General features: G+C 38.3%; 1 protein-coding gene across 10 annotated transcripts in view; it reads left to right on the top strand.

The window, feature by feature from the left end:
* Positions 1-15,460, top strand: part of LanB1 (laminin subunit beta-1) — a 229,242-nt gene that overhangs the window by 97,297 nt on the left and 116,485 nt on the right. For 7 of the 10 annotated variants that reach the window (XM_070094540.1, XM_070094536.1, XM_070094534.1 and 4 more), the window contains one exon: positions 2,280-2,330. The exons of the other annotated variants lie outside the window; for them this stretch is intronic. In XM_070094540.1, the coding sequence (XP_069950641.1) occupies positions 2,280-2,330 (51 nt within the window). The remainder of the gene's footprint in view (positions 1-2,279; positions 2,331-15,460) is intronic. 10 annotated transcript variants of the gene reach the window in all.

Here is a 15,460-nt window from a genome sequence, read left to right as displayed (position 1 = left end):
ACAATTGAATGACTTAATAACTCCCCGATTCAGTGGTTGTATTAGAGATGTTGTATTTGGAGGTAAAAATACAACTTTTACATAAGGGGTCACATCCAGCAAAGCTTGTGGATGAGTATATGAATTATCAAGAATGAAGAGAGCCTTGAAAGCAAGGTTCTTGATGTGAAGGTAAAACTTGACTTCATGAATACAGTAATGCTTAAACCAGTCAATCAATAGTATTTCCTCTGTCATCTATGCTGACTGGTTTGACCTCCAAATTACCTATCAAAGCATGAGGATTCTTAGAGCGGTAAATAACCATGGGCTTACACTTGATATCATCTGACACATTACCACAAAGGAACAAGGTGGAGCGATCCTTTGCTGTCTTGAAGCCTGGTGCACTTTTCTCTTGCTGAGTGATATAAGTTCGTGATGGCATTTTTTTTCCCAAAAAATTCTCGTCTCGTCAGCATCATACACTTGATGTGGCTCATAGCCACCTTCAGAAATAATTTCCTGCAATTCAGCAGGGAAATTACTTGCTGCTGTATGATCAGCTGAAGCACTTTCACCAGAAAACTTATTATTATGTAACTTATTATGCAACTTAAAGTTGTGGAACCAGCCTGTGCTAAACACACACTCTTTTTCAGGCCTTCCTTATCACACACTGCTATAAACAACTACAAGCTTGTACATTCGCCTCTTTCTTTTTAATTGTACTAACTGACGCTTCATTAAAGCCATAGGCCCTCACTATATCCACCACACATGAGCCACTCTTAAGCTTATCAAGTATCATGATTTTCTTCGTAATTCCTAGACTTGAACGCTTAAACCTTTTCTTGTCACTTGCGGGAACACTTATATGCTTACTGGGTGCCATGATTGCTTGGCAGATTTAACAAATGACAATGAAAATAAGGAAATATGTATGTAAATAAACATGAGCTTTCAGAGTATCGTTGTCCTACACGCATATGAACCGAACTGAAGGGGAGGGTGTGGCTGGCGGGGGACAGCGGTGGGTCTCTCCCGCCATTGCGCAGGGGAGACCCGGTCGCCTGCTGGGCGACCAAGCTCTCAAAATTTTTTCCCCTCCCTCAACCGCAGCTGTTTTAAACTAATTTTACGAAGTGTTAAACAAAAATATGCTGCAATTCTTCGGTCGTGCTATATACAAAACATGCAAGACAAAACCGTGTTAAACGATGGTCTACTATAATAGTATATTTTTATTTTAAGACACTTAAATTTTAATGTTTAAGTTAGTTACTGTATTTCATATATTCTTAGTTATATAAACTGAACCAGTATTAAAGTGGTTTAATGTTTAGTTTACTGCAGAAAACATGGAAATGACTGGTATTTTAGAATGATATTGTAGGTAACTTCGAGAAAATCCGCATTAGCATATTTAATTGTGAGGAGAGATTTTGAAAAAGAGTTGTGAAATGTGGCAAATTTGAGCTTAATTTGTTTTAAATATAAATTAAGCAGTTTACATCAAACAAAAGTTAATAAATACTTTTTCAGTTTAATGGTAAGTTTGTATGTAATTAAGTTGACAGGACTAATTAGTATTTTTATTGGTCCACTGTAATAGTAGTATATGCTTAGTGATCAACTATGTTTTGACAAAAATGTATTGAAGCTTTGATTAAAAGTTAGAAATTGTTAACTTCCCATAGAATTCTTCTTCTCTTGTGTTGCTAGAGTTATACTACAAAAGTGATGTCATAAGGTGAATGAATCCAAAAGCTCTACTTGAAAATTGTTGAACACTAGAAATGATTTTCTAAGATGTACAGTGGAACCTCAAATATCGAACTTTCTTCAGTCCAGAAGGCTGTTCAAGTGCCTTTACCGAATGAATTTATTCCCATCAGGAATAATGTAAATTAGATTAGTCCATTTCAGACCCTCAAAAATACACTTATAAAAGCACTTACAAAAATACACTTACATAATTGATCGTGTTGGGAGCAGTTCGATTTTTGAGGTTCCACTGTACAGTAATACAGTAAACTTTGATGGATATGAATATAATAAAACAGGTTATGCAAAATATATATATAACTCATCATGCCACTATAACCTTTTTACTCTGGTCATGCAAGAACATTAATTTGTTACATGATAAGTATACTGGTGATTGGTAGTATCTGTGAAATGCAGATTGCTTTTTAGACTGGGGCAATTTCTTATTACCCTCTTTGTTTGTATAATCAGTGGCAGACACCAAAAAAAAAAAACTATTTAATAATTTTATCAGCTAATGTTTATTACAGCTTTATTGTGAAGAGGCGAGTCTGTATGACTTCAGAAAATCCAGTGGAAGTGTATGTATTTAGTTCTTTAGTCCAGGATTGTTGTGGTGTTGGTGTTTGTGCTTGCCACTTAACCCATGGAAGGAGGGAGAGAAAAGAGATCATGGTAAATTGGCTACAGCACTAGTACTGGGATAATGCTTTAATACTAGGCAAGTCTGCAAAATAAACTAATGGATACTTTACAAGTCATTTACAGCATTAATGAAATGATTTTTTCACTCCAGGATGATCAATCATTTCCTTGCAAGACTAAGGACAAAAATTTGGTTTAATACAGGGATACTCATCTTATTTTTTCAGTCAACATATGTTAATGACTGAGAAAGAAGCCATGCAATATACACTTTATAAATTTTATAAAATTAATGGAAGGTATTCAGTACCAAAAGTTTATGCAGTAGGGCCCCACTTATATGGCAGGTTAGGTTCCAGGCCTTTGCCGGAAATCAGACATCGCCAAAAAGCAGAACACCATTTTTTCCGTTTATAAATGCATATAAATGTTTACGTTAACTTTTTTTTTCTTTTTTTTTCAAGGAGTCGGCTGTCTCCCACCGAGGCAGGGTGACCCAAAAAAAGAAAGAAAATCCCCAAAAAGAAAATACTTTCATCATCATTCAACACTTTCACCACACTCACACATTATCACTGTTTTTGCAGAGGTGCTCAGAATACAACAGTTCAGAAGCATATACATATAAAGATACACGACATATCCCTCCAAACTGCCAATATCCCAAACCCCTCCTTTAAAGTGCAGGCATTGTACTTCCCATTTCCAGGACTCAAGTCCGACTATATGAAAATAACCGGTTTCCCTGAATCCCTTCACTAAATATTACCCTGCTCACACTCCAACAGATCGTCAGGTCCCAAGTACCATTCGTCTCCATTCACTCCTATCTAACACGCTCATGCACGCTTGCTGGAAGTCCAAGCCCCTCGCCCACAAAACCTCCTTTACCCCCTCTCTCCAACCCTTTCAAGGACGACCCCTACCCTGCCTTCCTTCCCCTATAGATTTATATGCTTTCCATGTCATTCTACTTTGATCCATTCTCTCTAAATGACCAAACCACCTCAACAACCCCTCTTCTGCCCTCTGACTAATACTTTTATTAACTCCACACCTTTTCCTAATTTCCACACTCCGAATTTTCTGCATAATATTTACACCACACATTGCCCTTAAACAGGACATCTCCACTGCCTCCAACCGTCTCCTCGCTGCTGCATTTACCACCCAAGCTTCACACCCATATAAGAGTGTTGGTACTACTGTACTTTCATACATTCCCTTCTTTGCCTCCATAGATAACGTTTTTTGACTCCACATATACCTCAACGCACCACTCACTTTTTTTCCCTCATCTATTCTATGATTAACCTCATCCTTCATAAATCCATCCGCCGACACGTCAACCCCCAAGTATCTGAAAACATTCACTTCTTCCATACTCCTCCTCCCCAATTTGATATCCAATTTTTCTTTATCTAAATCATTTGATACCCTCATCACCTTACTCTTTTCTATGTTCACTTTCAACTTTCTACCTTTACACACATTCCCAAACTCATCCACTAACCTTTGCAGTTTTTCTTTAGAATCTCCCATAAGCACAGTATCATCAGCAAAAAGTAACTGTGTCAATTCCCATTTTGAATTTGATTCCCCAAAATTTAATCCCACCCCTCTCCCGAACACCCTATATTATATTATATTAAATTAACAATAGAACTAGGCATTAAAAACACAATAAAAAGTATAATACATACACAGTACATTCATTACTTACCTTAAAATATCTGTAGTCTTAATGTAGAGTGAGAGGCGAGTAGTACTTATTTGTAGGAAGTCAGGTGTAGGTATCCCTGGCTCCCCGTCTCATACTTAACTCTTTCAGGGTCCAGAGGCCAAATTTCAAAGTGTGGACCAGGGTCCAAGAATTTTCAAAAAATAATTTTGTTATTTTTTCTTATGAAATGGTAGAGAATTTTTTTTCTGAAGGTAATAAAACAAAAAGTACGAAATTTGATGAAAAATTGACAAAATTATGCTCTCACAAATTTTGGTGTGTTGGCGATATTTACGCATCGGTGATTTTGCCGACTTTGACTCCCATTTTAGGCCAATTACAGTATACAAGTCAACCAAATTCTTAGCTATTTCACTAGTATTACTTCTGTTCTATCGATTGAGCACAAGAAATCGCCAAGTCAACTGTGTCAACAAGAAAATAGTGACCTGAAATTGGTAATTTGGCCAATTTAATGCAAAGTTCAAAATATTCCAATATCAAAATAGGGTCCAGAATAAACAATGCAGGCATTCCTGGCACTAAACTAACATTTCCTCTGTTCATTAGTTACGTTTTCAGGTCTTACAAATGAATTCCATTTTTATTTTTTATTCACATAATGAATTTTTATTTAAACCAAAAGATAGAAGATTTACTGTTATGCAATACTGTAATAATTGTATAAATAATGTCAGCACATTTGTGAACATATATTAGACCCACCAGCTGGCATGTATTAACTTGTGAAGTCATTTGTTTACTCTTGAACATCGGCAAAAATTTAACATTTCTGCCACTTTGAGCTCAGTTTCAAGCCATTTCAAGTACTAAAACCATTCAAATTCATCTGCATTTCTGTAGTATATCTTCCATTCTATCAAATGAGACCAAGAAATTGCAAATACAAATAAAAAAAACATGCGAAAAAACACTGCAAAGTCACTGTTTTAATCGAAAATTACAGTCTCAGTTTTTTTCTCTCATTATGCACTGTGTGCTGCAGGATTTGTTTTATGTGGTGCACACATACCACATAGATGTATTCTCTCATATCTAGGCCCATATTTACTGCTCACAGCTTTTCAGAGTGAGCTGAGCTCATGGCGTAGATCTACGGCTTGGACCCTGAACGTAAAGCCGTAGATCTACAGCACGGACCCTGAAAGGGTTAATAAACGATATTTAAAGCAGCTCAGAGAGATAAAATACACATACAGTACACTCATTATTTACCTTAAAATATGTGAAGTCTTAATGTACGATGAGAGGTGAGTAGTACTTATTTGTAGGAAGTCAATGTAGGTAGCCAGTAGATGTAGGTAGCCAGTAGGTAGCCTGGGCTACATAGCTATATGATATTTAATGTGGCCTAGAGCCATATTATTACTAATGACATACCTTGTTCACTGAATTTAATCATTTCTAACAATTTTAGATACCATCATAAACGAAGGGAGAAATAATGAATAATTCTTGCCGAGATATTGCTGGGATATTGGCAGTTTGGAGGGATATGTTGTGTATCTTTATACGTATGTGCTTCTAAACTGTTGTATTCTGAGCACCTCTGCAAAAACAGTGATTATGTGTGAGTGTGGTGAAAGTGTTGAATGATGATGAAAGCATTTTCTTTTGGGGGATTTTCTTTCTTTTTTTGGGTCACCCTGCCTCAGTGGGAGACGGCCGACTTGTTGAAAAAAAAAAAATTGTGAACAAAAGCAGAGTGGGGGAGTGACTAGACCAAACACAGATTCATACACGTTTTCTTTGGTGGACCAGAGGAAACGTAATGTTTTCCCTCCGCCTGGCATATAAACATAGCATGTTTATATGCTATGTAACTTGTTTCTTATATAATTTTGAAGAAAATATCATAGATGGATTAATGAAAACGTCTATACGTATTGACATAAAATAAGGCATTTAATGTACCCAAGAGTGATTATTATTATGTAGTATTACTATATGTAGTAGGTTGGTAGACAGCAACCACCCAGGGAAGTACTACCGTCCTGCCAGATGACTGTGAAACAGAAACCTGTAACTGTTTTGCATGATGGTAGGATTGCTGGTTTCTTTTTCTGTCTCATAAACATGCTAGATAACAGGGATATCTTGCTACTCCTACTTACACTTTGGTCACGCTTCACAGACACGCACATGCATATATATATACATACATCTAGGTTTTTCTCCTTTTTCTACATAGCTCTTGTTCTTCTTTATTTCTTCTATTGCCCATGGGGAAGTGGAAAAGAATCTTTCCTCCGTAAGCCATGCTTGTTGTATGAGGCGACTAAAATGCCGGGAGCAATGGGCTAGTAACCCCTTCTCCTGTAGACATTTACTAAAAAAGAGAAGAAGAAAAACTTTATAAAACTGGGATGCTTGAATGTGCGTGGATGTAGTGCGGATGACAAGAAACAGATGATTGCTGATGTTATGAATGAAAAGAAGTTGGATGTCCTGGCCCTAAGCGAAACAAAGCTGAAGGGGGTAGGGGAGTTTCAGTGGGGGGAAATAAATGGGATTAAATCTGGAGTATCTGAGAGAGTTAGAGCAAAGGAAGGGGTAGCAGTAATGTTGAATGATAAGTTATGGAAGGAATATGAATGTGTAAATGCAAGAATTATGTGGATTAAAGTAAAGGTTGGATGCGAGAAGTGGGTAATAATAAGCGTGTATGCACCTGGAGAAGAGAGGAATGCAGAGGAGAGAGAGAGAGATTTTGGGAGAAGTTAAGTGAATGTATAGGAACCTTTGAACCAAGTGAGAGAGTAATTGTGGTAGGGGACCTGAATGCTAAAGTAGGAGAAACTTTTAGAGAGGGTGTGGTAGGTAAGTTTGGGGTGCCAGGTGTAAATGATAATGGGAGCCCTTTGATTGAACTTTGTATAGAAAGGGGTTTAGTTATAGGTAATACATATTTTAAGAAAAAGAGGATAAATAAGTATACAAGATATGATGTAGGACGAAATGACAGTAGTTTGTTGGATTATGTATTGGTAGATAAAAGACTGTTGAGTAGACTTCAGGATGTACATGTTTATAGAGGGGCCACAGATATATCAGATCACTTTCTAGTTGTAGCTACACTGAGAGTAAAAGGTAGATGGGATACAAGGAGAATAGAAGCATCAGGGAAGAGAGAGGTAAAGGTTTATAAACTAAAAGAGGAGGCAGTTAGGGTAAGATATAAACAGCTATTGGAGGATAGATGGGCTAATGAGAGCATAGGCAATGGGGTTAAAGAGGTATGGGGTAGGTTTAAAAATGTAGTGTTAGAGTGTTCAGCAGAAGTTTGTGGTTACAGGAAAGTGGGTGCGGGAGGGAAGAGGAGCGATTGGTGGAATGATGATGTGAAGAGAGTAGTAAGGGAGAAAAAGTTAGCATATGAGAAGTTTTTACAAAGTAGAAGTGATGCAAGGAGGGAAGAGTATATGGAGAAAAAGAGAGAGGTTAAGAGAGTGGTGAAGCAATGTAAAAAGAGAGCAAATGAGAGAGTGGGTGAGATGTTATCAACAAATTTTGTTGGAAATAAGAAAAAGTTTTGGAGTGAGATTAACAAGTTAAGGAAGCCTAGAGAACACATGGATTTGTCAGTTAAAAATAGGAGAGAAGAGTTATTAAATGGAGAGTTAGAGGTATTGGGAAGATGGAGGGAATATTTTGAGGAATTGTTAAATGTTGATGAAGATAGGGAAGCTGTGATTTCGTGTATAGGGCAAGGAGGAATAGCATCTTGTAGGAGTGAGGAAGAGCCAGTTGTGAGTGTGGGGGAAGTTCGTGAGGCAGTAGGTAAAATGAAAGGGGGTAAGGCAGCCGGGATTGATGGGATGAAGATAGAAATGTTAAAAGCAGGTGGGGATATAGTTTTGGAGTGGTTGCTGTAATTATTTAATAAATGTATGGAAGAGGGTAAGGTACCTAGGGATTGGCAGAGAGCATGCATAGTTCCTTTGTATAAAGGCAAAGGGGACAAAAGAGAGTGCAAAAATTATAGGGGGATAAGTCTGTTGAGTATACCTGGTAAAGTGTATGGTAGAGTTATTATTGAAAGAATTAAGAGTAAGACGGAGAATAGGATAGCAGATGAACAAGGAGGCTTTAGGAAAGGTAGGGGGTGTGTGGACCAGGTGTTTACAGTGAAACATATAAGTGAACAGTATTTAGATAAGGCATTTATGGATTTGGAAAAGGCGTATGACAGGGTGGATAGGGGGGCAATGTGGCAGATGTTGCAGGTGTATGGTGTAGGAGGTAGGTTACTGAAAGCAGTGAAGAGTTTTTACGAGGATAGTGAGGCTCAAGTTAGAGTACATAGGAAAGAGGGAAATTATTTCCCAGTAAAAGTAGGCCTTAGACAAGGATGTGTGATGTCACCATGGTTGTTTAATATATTTATAGATGGGGTTGTAAGAGAAGTAAATGCGAGGGTCTTGACAAGAGGCGTGGAGTTAAAAGATAAAGAATTACACATAAAGTGGGAGTTGTCACAGTTGCTCTTTGCTGATGACACTGTGCTCTTGGGAGATTCTGAAGAGAAGTTGCAGAGATTGGTGGATGAATTTGGTAGGGTGTGCAAAAGAAGAAAATTAAAAGTGAATACAGGAAAGAGTAAGGTTATGAGGATAAAAAGATTAGGTGACGAATAACTGGATATCAGATTGGAGGAAGAGAGTATGGAGGAGGTGAATATATTCAGATATTTGGGAGTGGACGTGTCAGCGGATGGGTCAATGAAGGATGAGGTGAATCATAGAATTGATGAGGGGAAAAGGGTGAGTGGTGCACTTAGGAGTCTGCAGAGACAAAGAACTTTGTCCTTGGAGGCAAAGAGGGGAATGTATGAGAGTATAGTTTTACCAACGCTCTTATATGGGTGTGAAGCATGGGTGATGAATGTTGCAGCGAGGAGAAGGCTGGAGGCAGTGGAGATGTCATGTCTGAGGGCAATGTGTGGTGTGAATATAATGCTGAGAATTCGTAGTTTGGAAGTTAGGAGGAGGTGCGGGATTACCAAAACTGTTGTCCAGAGGGCTGAGGAAGGGTTGTTGAGGTGGTTCGGACATGTAGAGAGAATGGAGCGAAACAGAATGACTTCAAGAGTGTATCAGTCTGTAGTGGAAGGAAGGCGGGGTAGGGGTCGGCCTAGGAAAGGTTGGAGGGAGGGGGTAAAGGAGGTTTTGTGTGCGAGGGGCTTGGACTTCCAGCAGGCGTGTGTGAGCGTGTTTGATAGGAGTGAATGGAGACGAATGGCTTTTAATACTTGACGTGCTGTTGGAGCATGAGCAAAGTAACATTTATGAAGGGGTTGAGGGAAACCGGCAGGCCGGACTTGAGTCCTGGAGATGGGAAGCACAGTGCCTGCACTCTGAAGGAGGGGTGTTAATGTTGCAGTTTAAAAACTGTAGTGTAAAGCACCCTTCTGGCAAGACAGTGATGGAGTGAATGATGGTGAAAGTTTTTCTTTTTCGGGCCACCCTGCCTTGGTGGGAATTGGCCATTGTGATAATAAAAAAAAAAAATAAAATATAATACTATGGCATTAAGACTAGAGGGACACTTTTAGTGATTTTAATGTATACCTGCATGCCAGCACAATGTGTAAGTATATTTAGGTACAGGTACACAGGTATTATTATCAGAACACATATAAAATATGCAATAACTTTAAAACACTTAAAATTTTGGAAAGTTTCCAGACATAGTAGAGATGTGCTCACAGAGAATGTAAACAAACCAGGTGGTGCACGCCGTATTTGAAAGACTGCTCGTCGTATGGAAAGTTTTGGTCATAATTTGAAATTGCTATATTAGCGGAATGCTGTAAAGCGGGGCCCTACTATAGTTGTTTTATTATTTTTTTCATAAAACACTGACTGCACACAGTTTACAGGCTACAGGTGCTGCATCCTTGATCTAATACAATAATGCATATTTTGGAAGCAAATGCAAACATGGAATGATAGTTTTTTAGATTACACATAGGAACATCAGAGGTGCTTTGTTTGCACTGTGAAAGGGGGATGAGGATGATGCTACTCAAGAGGTCATATGTAATGTCATGTCCATGAACTTCTGGCAAGACAGCTATTGAATGGACATTGCTGAATCTGATTCCTTCTTTAGGTTACCCTACCTTGGTGGGAAATGTCCATTGTGATAAAAATATGTAGGACCATAAGGAAGACAAAAGTATCACCTTTCTTTATTACTTACGAGTTTGAAGTTTAAAAATGATTTCTACTCAAAAAATAGTGTACATTAAAGTGTTATTACTCCTGGAGCCATTTGAATGAATCTCTTCCATTCTGTAACAGTTAATAAAATTAAACAAAGCTTTAAATAAGTGACAGCATGATATTCAACTAAAATGACTTTTTTTTATGTAAAAATAGTTTTGTGGTGGATTTTTTGTCTTTTGTGTTTTGGTGTTGGTTTACTAACTAAATCAAATAATGTAGTAAATACTGTATTATCAGGTTTGAGAATACTACTGTACTTGTAAAAGTCAAGGACACTTAATATGAAACAAAATGAAATACAGTATACAGAGAAGAATAATGTAACTTGATAAAAGTTTCTAGGATAAGCCATGATGATAAACAATAATTAGTGTTTCACTTTACCTTGGAGAAGTGTTAGAGGTTTGGTATTTAGTGTGGCCAGTGCTGTGAAGTAATATTAAGAGGCTTGTTTGGAAATACAAATAAGTAATGAAATTTCTTACTGATTTTGCTGAAACATTGTACAGTGATGTTGGTTGACCTTACACACAAAATTTTATCAGTGATAATTTTGGATTTTTTGAAAATCATTAGGTAAAATAATGAACAGAGATGAAGTGAATACATTGGATCCCCGCCTTACGATATTAATCCGTTCCTGAGAGCTCATCGTAAGCCGAAATTATCGTAAGGCGAATTAATTTTCCCCATAAGAAATAATGGAAATCAAATTAATCCATGCAAGACACCCCGAAGTATGAAAAAAATTTTTTTTTACTGCATGAAATATTAATTTTAATACACACAAACTGAAGAAGGCATGCACAATTACTACTCTACTAAGAATAGAATACATGACACTTACCTTTATTGAAGATCTGGTGATGATTGATGGGATGGGAGGAGGGGAGTGTGTGGAAGTTATTGTTTAGGAGGGGAATCCCCTTCCATTAGGACTTGCGGTAGCAAGTTCTTTTCTGGGGTTACTTCCCTTCTTCTTTTAATGCCACTAGGATCAGCTTGAGAGTCACTGGACCTCTGTCGCACAACAAATCTGTCCATAAAGCTCAGTACCTCTCGTTCCTTTAAGACTTTCCTAAAATGGGCCATAACATTGTCATTGTACAGGTTGCCAACACGGCTTGCAGTAGCTGTGTCAGGGCGATTTTCATCCGCAAAGGTTTGCAGTTCAACCCACTTTGCACACATTTCCTTAATCTTTGAAGTAGGCAACTTCCTCAATTTCTCTCTCCCCTCCTCTGAAGCAGTTTCCTCAGGTCTGGCCTCTTACTGTTGAAGATGATCTTGCAGCTCATCAGTGGTTAGTTCTTCATTGTCCTCCTCCACCAACTCTTCCACATCCTTCCCACTAACCTCCAACCCCAAGGGCTTTCCCAATGCCACAATGGATTCCATAACTGGCATACACTTCTCAGGGTTAGCCCCAAACCCTTCGAAATCCCTTTCTTCTACACATTGTGGCTACAGTTTCTTCCAAGCAGAGTTCAAGGTCCTCTTAGTCACTCCCTCCCAAGCCATACCTACAAGGTTTACACAACTGAGGATACTAAAGTGATCTTTCCAAAACTCTCTTAGAGTCGATCAATTGTCTGAGATCACTTCAAAGCACTTTTGGAACATAGCTTTTGTGTAGAGTTTTTTGAAGTTTGAAATGACCTGTAGGAGAGGAGTGGTATTAGGAGGCAAAAACTTGACCTTAATGAAGCTCATGTCCCCAGAAAATCGCTCTGCCAAGTCTGAAGGATGACCAGGAGCATTGTCTAATACCAGGAGGCACTTAAGGTCCAATTTCTTTTCCATTAGGTAATTTTTCACATTAGGGGCAAATGCATGGTGTAACCAGTCATAGAAAAGGTCCCTAGTGACCCATGCCTTACTGTTTGCCCTCCACAGCACACACAAATTAGCCTTGAGGACATTGTTTTGCCTGAACGCTCTGGGAGTTTCAGTGATACACCAATAAAGGCTTCACTTTGCAATCACCACTAGCATTAGCACACATCAGAAGAGTAAGCCTGTCTTTCATAGGGTTATGTCCTGGGAGTGCCTTTCCTCCTGAGTAATGTAGGTCCCGCTTGGCAATTTCTTCCAAAACAGGCCTGTTTTGTCGCAATTAAACACTTGTTCAGGTTTCAATTCTTCACTGTCTATGTACTCCTTGAATTCCTTCACATAACTCGACTCGACTGGATTCCTTCACATATTTTTCAGCCGCTTTTTGGTCTGAACTGGCAGCCTCACCATGCCTTATCACACTATGTATGCCACTACGATTCTTAAATCTCTCAAACCAACCTTTGCTGGCCTTAAATTCACTCGCATCACCACTAGTTGCAGGCATTTTTCTAATTAAATCGTCGTGCAACTTCGTAGCCTTTTCACATATGATCGCTTGAGAGATGCTATCTCCGGCTATCTGTTTTTTGTTTATCCACACCAATAACAGTCTCTCAACATCTTTTATCACTTGCGATCTCTGTTTCGAAAACAAAGTTGCACCTTTTGCAAGAACAGCTTCCTTGATTGCCGTTTTGTTGGCCAAGATAGTAGCGATGGTTGATTGGGGTTTGGTATACAACCTTGCCAACTCTGAGACACGCACTCCACTTTCGTACTTAGTAATTATCTCTTTCTTCATTTCCATAGTAATTTTCACCCTTTTTACCACAGGGTTGGCACTAGAAGCTTTCTTGGGGCCCATGGTGACTTATTTTGCGGCTACAAGCACTAAAAACACTGATAATATGAAATGTACCGAATGTATGCTTAGATACAACCGCACTGGCTGGCTTGTAAACACTGGCACCCACTGGGCAGCTAAGGCCATGCGTGGGATGCGTCCCGGACGAATCACGTAAGGCGAGTTTTTTATTGTGAGGCGAAACAAAATTTTTGTGTTCAAATGCTTCGTATGGCGGATTTAATGTAAGGCGATGTGTTCGTAAGGTGGGGGTCCACTGTACTTGTCTTGTACAGTGCATCACATATTATAAATGGGAAGAGGCATTCACCATATTGGTAGTAACCAGAGGAAAAATATAATGCATGCATGTGTGAGCATGTCAGATAGGAGTGAATGGAGACGAATGATTTTTGGGACTTGATGAGCTGTTAGTGTGAGCAAGGTAATATTTTGTGAAGGGATTCAGGGAAACCAGTTACACGGACTTGAGTCCTGGAGTGGGAAGTACAGTGGACCCCCGGTTAACGATATTTTTTCACTCAAGAAGTATGTTCAGGTGCCAGTACTGACCGAATTTGTTCCCATAAGAAATATTGTGAAGTAGATTAGTCCATTTCAGACCCCCAAACATACATGTACAAACGCACTTACATAAATACACTTACATAATTGGTCGCATTCGGAGGTAATCGTTATGCGGGGGTCCACTGTACAATGCCTACACTCTAAAGGAGGGGTTTGGGATATGTGATGTTTAGTATGACGTCTAAGCTGTTGTATCTGCATGCCTCTGGCAAGACAGTGATTGTGTAAATGAAAACGAAAGTGTTTCTTTTTTAGGTACCCTGCTTTGGTGAGAGACAGCTAGTGTCTTAAAAAAAAAAATTTATGTAGCTCATAATTATTCTTCGCCGCTTCGCCTCCTGAGGAAATAGTCCGGTCTTCAGTAGTAGCAAAAATTATTAAGTTGGAGCTAAGGCTACCAGAAAGTACATATTTATTTTTATTTTTATTTAGTAATTTTAGCATACATACAGAGGTACAAAAAAATACAGGTAAGAGCAGCATGCCAAAGCCACTTATATGCATAGCATTACGGGCTGGCTTAAAATTAACTTAAGATTAACTAAGCAATGATGAAATCAGTGATAAAACATTATTGTAAACAGATAACTATAAAGCACAAATGAGTATTACAAAGACAGGTCATATGGTTGCATGCATTGCTGTACATTCAGTCGAATGGAGTATTCTGTTAGGTAGTGTATTTAAAAAAATAACAAAGTTAGATTGGGTCCTAGGTTTAACATTTGTGTGATATAATTGTGAGTAACATATAGGATATACAATTTATAAGGTTCAGTTATTCAGTATTTATTTGGTTTTGAGTGAGTAAGTGATCTTTGAGAAGAGACTTGAATTTATAAACAGGTAGTGTTTCTTTTATATTTACAGGTAATGAATTCCAGATTTTAGGGCCTTTTATGTGCATTGAGTTTTTGCATAGTGTGAGATGGACACGAGGAACATCAAAGAGTGATCTGTGCTTACAGACTTTGAGAGATAATAGGGCCATCACTGCCAATTACAGGGTAATGAATCAGATAAAAAGTGGGAGTTCTTCACAGTTGGTCTTCGCTGATGACATAGTTCTTTTGGGAGGCTCTGAAGAAAAGTTGCAGAGGGTAGTGGATAACTTTGGGAGGGTAGATAAACAAAAGAAAATAAAAGTGAACATAGAAAGTACAAAATGATGAGAGGAAAGATTGGATTTCAGATTGGAGGAAGGAAGTGTAGAGGAAGTAAATGTATTCAAATATTTGGGAGTGGACATGTTGGCAAATGGAAAATAAGGGGGTTGGGAAAATAAGGTAGGGGATATGTTAAGGTATCTGTGGAAAGGAGTTTATTTATAAGAAAAACTAAAATAGATCAGACTATAGTGGTACCATCACTTTTAAATGGGTGTGAGCCAAGGGTTCTAAACATTGCAGCAAGGAGGCCAGATGGTCATTTTTTTTTTTTAGGTCACCCTGCTTTGGTGGGTTGGTTGCTGCTGAATTATAAAACATTCTTAGTATCATGGTGATTGCAATGTTCTGTTAATGCTTTAACCAATATTAAGATACATGGGACACCCAAGAGGTAGTGGTTTTAGCAAGAGGTTGTGATGAGATGTAGAAGTAAATTCCTAAAGACTGTCACAAAAGAAAATATTAACTGGACTTTTAAATCCAAACCACAGGCATTAATCACACCAGGCTCTGTTACTTGCTCCTGAGAAGGTGAACCACTAGTCTAATTGTATTCATCAAACTTACTCTACATCCTTATGGTACCATTATTGTTTTTATTACTGATGTGTGATGTGCTTAATTTTAGTGCTGACTTGGTGATGTATATTAA

The sequence above is a fragment of the Cherax quadricarinatus genome, chromosome 46 (assembly GCF_038502225.1).
Source record: "Cherax quadricarinatus isolate ZL_2023a chromosome 46, ASM3850222v1, whole genome shotgun sequence".
Classification (NCBI taxonomy): Eukaryota; Metazoa; Arthropoda; class Malacostraca; order Decapoda; family Parastacidae; genus Cherax; species Cherax quadricarinatus.
Note: the sequence above shows the minus strand (reverse complement) of the source record. Positions and strands in the feature narration are given on the sequence as shown.